Raw genomic sequence first — 7,019 nt, 5'->3', positions numbered from 1 at the left:
ATCTTTAGGTCTTTAGGATAAAATAACATTTAGTCCTTGAGCTTCACAACTTTTTTTAATTTGGTATTTAGATTTTTTAGCGCATTAGTCTTGTAATGTGACAATTTTTTTCTATTTAATCCCTGTTGTTAAGGTGTGATAATGTAATATTCTGAAATTTTCATATCATCGTAATTTTTTTTAAATATGTATAAACTAACAAAAAACAATTAAAAATAATTTAAGTCATGATATATCATAATATTAAAGTGTCGAATCCAAACTTGACGACCAAATTAAAGGGCTAAATGCAATTCATCCCTAAACATTTTTAACATAAAATATCATTTAAAAAAAAATTCTAACTTCACTTTCGATTATTACGACTTTTTGAGAGATAGTGACAACGAAAAGGAACATAAATGAAGCTTCATTGAAACTTTCAAAATTAGCCATTCGTTCTCCCTAAACGTCAATTCATCCCAATGAATTTCTAGTTTTAAAATAGGTAACTTGTTTGACAAACAAAACCAAGTCTACTGATAACCCGGCAGCCATCATGAAAACTATCGAGTAATTGCTTACTCAAGAAATCTCTCTCTATATTTATCTTCATAGGAAACCCAAAGTTGAAAAAACCAGAACAAAAGACCTCAACCGAGGGCTCCGGTGATGTCGGATCAAACAAAAACAGTCCCTTCTTCCAATCCCACTGTCGTTGATGATCCTTACAAGCGCCTCGAAATCACTCGTAACCCCAATGGCTCGCTTACGCGCAACCCTAATAGGTTTCCCAACACTTCAGCCACACCTGATCCGGACCCAACTGTCCCGGTTCTCTCCAAAGATGTCACTATCAACCAAACGACACACACATGGGCTCGTGTGTTCCTCCCCAGGCAGAAACCGCTTGATACGAACAAGTTCCCTCTCATAGTTTATTACCATGCAGGAGGCTTCATCCACTGCAGTGCGGCATCCACGATCTTCCATGTTTTTTGCTCAAACATGGCGTTGGAACTCCAAGCCATCGTCGTGTCCGTCGACTATCGTCTTGCTCCTGAGCATAGGCTTCCTGCTGCTTACGACGACGCTATTGAAGCGTTGCTCTGGATCAAAACCACCCAAGAAGAGTGGTTGACACAATACGCAAATTTCACCACTTGTTTCGTTATGGGGTCGAGTTCAGGTGCTAACATAGCCTACCATGCAGGAATACGTGTGGCGGAAGAAGCCGACGGTCTTCGACCCTGGAAGATCCGAGGGCTAATATTGCACCAACCATTCTTCGGCGGGTCCGTAAAGGTTGAGTCAGAGTTAAGATTGGTTAATGATCCCGTATTGCCTCCTGGTGTGGGGGACCTGATGTGGGAACTGGCTTTGCCTATCGGAGCTGACCGTGACCACGAGTACTGTAATCCAACAACAACCAAGGGGACAAACCTTACGGAGAAGCTCGCTGCAGTAGGATGGAAAGTGTTGGTGACCGGCTGTGACGGCGACCCTTTAATCGACCGTCAGGTGGAGCTCGTAAAATCAATGGAAGAAAAGGGTGTAAAGGTAGTGAGCCATTTTCGTATGGGGGATCATCATGGAGTGGATTTTATGCAGCCTGATAAGGCCAACGCACTGTTTTTGGTCTTGAAGGATTTTATTGCATCTGCAACCTCAGTTACAATAAATGCAAATGTTGAATGAATTTATAGCTATCTTTATCATGCAATAATGGTATGTATGTATAGGGCAGTGGATTATCTTACTAGTGGTCCTAAAAAAGTAAACTCTTGAAATATTTTTATTTCACCAGAATATTTTAGCTAGATGCTTTTAATTTATTCCTTCCAAGTATTTTACATAAATTTACATAATGCCAAGCTAACTATAGCATTAAAAACAAAACTGAAAGGTGACTCAGTAAAAGTGGGAATTCATTGGGGAGGGGCTCAATATGAGCGTCGCTTTTTTATGTGATGACTGTAGGTTTCTCCCTGCCTGTGAAGTCCTTCAGCTTCGATACAGACAATGCCAAATCTGAAAATTTCAACCGTACAATTCATTTCATAAGTTTGTTGGAAGAAAGAAATGGAAAAACGATCACGGTCGCAAGCATACCTATTAGTGGTTTTAATGCCACTTGGGCGTCCATGTCATGTTTAGAAGCATCTGGTTCAAATTGCTCGATGTAGATTCGAACCGTTGCACCAGCTGAGCCAGTTCCCTGCATGTATATGAAGTTAATCATATCAGAAAAGAGGAAGACTGTATAGGCCTTTAAAGATCACGGGAAACAAAAACCCAGAACGTACAGATAAGCGGAATATAATCCTTGAACCATCTGTGAAAACAAATCGAACACCCTGCTTTGAGGCCACACTTCCATCCACCTAAGAAAATATATAGCAATTTGTTGAAGGATATCAATTGTACGAAAATTGTAGAGAGCTAATACTTACGGGATCGGTATATGAAAAGTCATCAGCAAATTGAAGGACATAATTTCCTACAATGGAAATTTTTAAAAAAAAATCAAACAGATGTAAAATTTGTATAGTACAGTAGCTGGTGCCGGGGTTAAAAGGGTTGGTTGCAAACTTACCGTACTTTTCACCTGCCTTACTCTTTGAGATTAGTTCTCTAAGGTATTCGATCATTTTATTGGCACCTTCAGATTCACATTCCTGAACAGCAAAACTAATTAAAACAAGGAATTTTCGAGCTGAACCGAATATGAAACTATAAACTCATGTTGTTTTGCGAGGGAGCTATCGTGCTTACTTCGTAATCATATCTAGAAAAGAAATTTCTTCCATAAGTTGCCCAGTGTTCTTTGACAACATCAGAGATAGATACCAATTTCTCCCCTGGTTTCTTGTCTTTGTTTCGATATGCAATAATCGAGAGCCATGCTAAAACAGCCCTGCCATTGACAAGAATAGAAACCATTTTACTTTGGTCCCATGTACTAGAAATTTGTTAAACAGTCTATAACAAGAAATTACCATATGCCATCCTTCTCACGAATGTGATCTGAACCCGTACCAAAACTTTCTTCCCCACAAATCGACAACTTTCCAGCATCCATAAGATTCCCAAAAAATTTCCAGCCAGTAGGAACCTGAAAAAAGGAAAAAAAACCCAAAGTTCAAAGTATGTACCTTTAGAATATAACCTCCTTTTTTCATAGATTATTAGAACACTTAAGTTGAAATAGTGCTTACCTCAAAAAAGGTAAGACCCAATTTTTCAGCAACTCTATCGAGAGCACCACTAGTTGGCATGGATCGAGCTAAACCCTGAAAATGCAAGACGTAAGCATCTTCGGTTTAAAAATCATGGAAAGCAAAGCTACTAGAATTTTGTACCTTAGGGCCACCACGGAAATATGGTATTCCTGCTTGTGCATTCGCAGCAATAATTGCGACGGAGTCCGAAGGGGTAACAAAAAACTTTTTACCTAGAATCATGTTTCTGTCGCCGTCTCCTGAGGAAACATGATTGTGATACATTTGTTAGTCAGTGAATCCTATTATACATGCATAATGGAGAAATCTCACAATACGAGAAATTTATTTCATATATATAATTTCTTTACCATCACTTGCTGCTCCAAAATCAGGTCCATTCTCACTATACATGGTATCGACCAAATCCTTTGCATACCTGTTTGCCATAGAGGTTAGAAAGTGGTACGATTTTAAATCGTCGAAAAACATATAGTGACTATCTTACGTAAGATTAGGATCGGGATGACCATGACCAAAATCCTCAAGAGGCACTCCATTCGATATAGAATCCTACATAACACATCTAACATTTAAAGTCAGGAACTTTATTAAAATTTAGGTCAATAGTATATTTCGGATTTTTCGTACACATGACATACCGGGCGAGCCCCAAGCTTGTCCACGAAGATGGGTTTTGCATAAGCACCAGTAACAGCATGCATGGCATCAAATGCAAAACTAAAAAAGTAACAGGCAATACAGTAAAAATTAGTTACCAGAATTGTAGCAAGCAACCTAATGATACCAGTTCGGGATTAATCAAGGGCATACGGTTTACCTGAAGTCTGATCTTGAGAGAAGATTTTTGATCATCTGGAAATCGAACACACTCTGCATATGATCTAACAGTATAAGTGATACAAACAAGTGAAGTTTCATTCCGAATTATAGGACGAGTAGCTGTTCTTTTTTTCCCTCACCTCCATTAATTCCAAATAGTCGGAAACCGGGTCTATAACCTCGACGGTGAAGTTTCCATACTTGGTAACTCCAAGGCGAGAAAGGTCAACATCAGGAATCTCAGCCATTTTAATCTCGGAAATCTGCACAGAAGTTCCATTTTCATGTATCAAGCAGGACGTATTCACTTGCACGTTAGAAAAACAAAAAATACACACACAAACAGATGAAATAACAGACAACGAAAAATGACAAGAACAGAAAAATATATAATATATAACAGCGACATCCAATACTTACAGAAAGAGTATTCCCATATATCTTGTCAGTGATGGATTCAGGTGCAGGTTGGCCACTGTTGTAATTAAACTAGAAAACAAGTAGATGAACACAATGGCATTTAAAGTCAGAGACAGAGACCGGAGTTGAAGCAATGAAGCACAATTCCACAGGTGCATTAGGAATAAACCTTGATACCCCAGTCGTATTCGGGGCCCCCTGGATTATGGCTTGCACTCATAATAAATCCACCATTGGCCTAAAAGAGGGTGAAAATATTGTTTAACCGAGTGATAAAATATGTAAATAGGTAAATATTGATACCATTTAAAATGAAAAGAGACATGCTTGCCTTCCTCTTTCGAATGACAGCAGAAACAGCTGGTGTAGACATAATACCTTCCCTGAAACATCATATGATCAAAATTAGAAAGATTATAAAATAAGCATATTGGCAAGAGGCACAGTAGATATTACACGACAGCTGGGAAGACAAATGAGACATTTCAAGTTTCATAGCTCTTCCCCTGAAGAATGGTGACACTAGTGCATTATTGTTTAAAGTGGTTTAACATCGATAGGAACATTTATTGTTTTCAAACTCGAAAGCTGAAGCAATGGCGATGCTAGTGAAAGAACACTCACCTGCCAACCAAGATTTTTCCAACTCCATTTCCAGCAGCAATTTTGATAATTATCTGCATTTCAAATTCAAACATTCGAATAAGACAAATGCATTTTAAGTACATACTACATATATAATTTACGAGCGGGAATCATTTTGTTTGTGTTCCTAGTCCTCTTAATCCAAATCCAAGCACAATGAACTGTTAAAGAGTACAGGTTCAGAAAATGACCTGTGAAGCTTCGCGGTTAAAGTACCGGCCATCGCCTCCTAATACCAACACCCCATTCTTGTAATCCTCAGGCGGTAATGAATTAAACAGCGACTGCAGACACACAGAGTTCCAACCCATCATAAAACATTGAAACTAATGAAAATGGGATAAAGTACATGGGAGGTCCCTGTATTATAGGGACTAGATCAAATTAGTCCTTCTATTATTAAGTGAATCAATTTAGTCCCTATACTATTAAAAAGAATCAAATAAGTCCAAATTGTAATAGAGTTAACATTTACCCTATTAAAAATATTCTTTTCAATAATACCTAAATTGATTCATTTAATAGTAGAGGGACTATAGTAAAGGGATCTCTTAGGTACATTCACCAACAAAATGAATGCCAAGAAAAAAGAAAATTTCCAAACCTGGATCCAATTAGAAAGGTAATTCTCTTCCATAAAAACCTTAACCTGAAGCAAATGAAATTATATTAAATTTGAAAAAAAAAACGAATTCTAATGAGTAATTGAATCCCAACCCAATTTCAAAAATTCAACAACAGATTACTCTCTGTTCTTAGCTATCCCTTGAGGAAGGAAAAAACAATTCAAAAGCAAAGTGATATGAATAACAGTGAAAAAATTTTACCTTTTTCCGAAGCCCACTTGTCCCGGTCTTCTGCCCTTCAATCGGTTTAGTGGGAACTGAAGTTATCTGTAAGATTCAAATAAAGAAAACCCAGAATCACTATTTAAGCTAATTTAAAAAATAATAATAAGAGAAGAATGAAAACCAATGGGAAAAAAAAATACAACCTTGATGCCTTCAGGCTCGGCAATGGTGGTGGAGGGAGAAGAAGAGGAGGAGGAAGCTTTGATGGTAAAAGAAGGGGAGCGTGGTACTGAAAAGGAAATGCTTTGAAGAGCGAAGCGATGGTTACCGAGGTGAGAAAAAGAAGAGGAAGGGATGGGAATGGCATTGGATGATCGTTTAGATGATTTAAAAGCAGAAGAGAAGAAAACTTCGAGTCTCAAAGAATTGCAACAAGAAGCCATGGATATATGTTACTTCAAAAGCTCTCTCTCTCTCTCTTTTTCTTCAAAGATGGATGAATCAATGGAGGAAAAATGGGGTTTTTGATATTTTGAGTTTGGGTTTTTATTTATATATTGAGTGGAGCAGAAGAGAGCAGAGGAGAGAAAACAGGAAGAGGGATCTTTGAGAGTGAGTTTGAGAGAGCGAGCAGCTGCTTCTTTTACTTTCTTTGGCTATAAATTAATTTAGGAAAGAAACAAACGAATTGCCACTGCTACTGCCTGTAGCACTGCCACGTGTACGTTGGACAATGCTTTATCTTCTCCACATCCTAAGACCTGTTTCAGTTTCACTTCTGCCATCAATGTCTTCCCACTTACTTCCATGTGATGGTTTAGTAATTAATAATAGCTCTAAATATATGGACCGTCAATCTTTTTCCATTCAGGTATCAAAAATATATTTACCAATTTCATGTCCATATGCAAGGGAACTTACTACTCTCCATCGTTTATATAAATATTCAAATTCCTAGATCTAGCCTTGGGGTTTGGTTTAAGCTAATTCCTTTGCTCTCTCTTCAATCAATCTCTACTCCTACAAAATGAAATAAATGAATATATTCCTCTAACTTTTCACTTTTAAAGAAAATCAAATTTTGAGAAAATATCAAATTGTACACATAATAAATTTTAAA

General features: G+C 37.6%; 2 protein-coding genes across 2 annotated transcripts; one reads left to right on the top strand and one right to left on the bottom strand.

Annotated features, from left to right (window-relative positions):
- Positions 1 to 471: 471 nt before the first annotated feature.
- LOC105765588 (probable carboxylesterase 120) lies at positions 472 to 1,814 on the top strand. Its single transcript, XM_012584777.2, has one exon. It carries the CDS (start codon positions 652 to 654, stop codon positions 1,675 to 1,677), a length of 1,026 nt encoding a protein of 341 aa, XP_012440231.1. The 5' UTR covers positions 472 to 651; the 3' UTR covers positions 1,678 to 1,814.
- Positions 1,749 to 6,537, bottom strand: LOC105765587 (phosphoglucomutase, chloroplastic). The gene is made up of 22 exons (XM_012584776.2): positions 6,103 to 6,537; positions 5,936 to 6,001; positions 5,713 to 5,757; positions 5,300 to 5,392; positions 5,088 to 5,140; positions 4,795 to 4,846; positions 4,633 to 4,701; positions 4,464 to 4,532; positions 4,184 to 4,306; positions 4,042 to 4,094; positions 3,863 to 3,941; positions 3,709 to 3,773; positions 3,572 to 3,639; positions 3,342 to 3,460; positions 3,198 to 3,272; positions 2,979 to 3,094; positions 2,755 to 2,896; positions 2,576 to 2,657; positions 2,433 to 2,479; positions 2,286 to 2,363; positions 2,092 to 2,197; positions 1,749 to 2,010 (listed from the first exon to the last, which is right to left on the bottom strand). Exons 1-22 carry the CDS (start codon positions 6,340 to 6,342, stop codon positions 1,943 to 1,945), a joined length of 1,908 nt encoding a protein of 635 aa, XP_012440230.1. The 5' UTR covers positions 6,343 to 6,537; the 3' UTR covers positions 1,749 to 1,942.
- Positions 6,538 to 7,019: the final 482 nt, after the last annotated feature.

Source organism: Gossypium raimondii, chromosome 12, assembly GCF_025698545.1.
Source record: "Gossypium raimondii isolate GPD5lz chromosome 12, ASM2569854v1, whole genome shotgun sequence".
Taxonomy (NCBI): Eukaryota; Viridiplantae; Streptophyta; class Magnoliopsida; order Malvales; family Malvaceae; genus Gossypium; species Gossypium raimondii.
Note: the sequence above shows the minus strand (reverse complement) of the source record. Positions and strands in the feature narration are given on the sequence as shown.

Coding starts and splice junctions, on each gene's coding strand:
- LOC105765588 (XM_012584777.2), top strand. CDS start 652: ATGTCGGATCAAACAAAAACAGTCCCTTCTTCCAATCCCACTGTCGTT.
- LOC105765587 (XM_012584776.2), bottom strand. CDS start 6,342: ATGGCTTCTTGTTGCAATTCTTTGAGACTCGAAGTTTTCTTCTCTTCT. Junction 2,480..2,575: donor TAAGGCAGGTGAAAAGTACG/GTAAGTTTGCAA, acceptor TTTCCATTGTAG/GAAATTATGTCCTTCAATTT. Junction 2,011..2,091: donor GGCATTAAAACCACTAATAG/GTATGCTTGCGA, acceptor TGAAATTTTCAG/ATTTGGCATTGTCTGTATCG.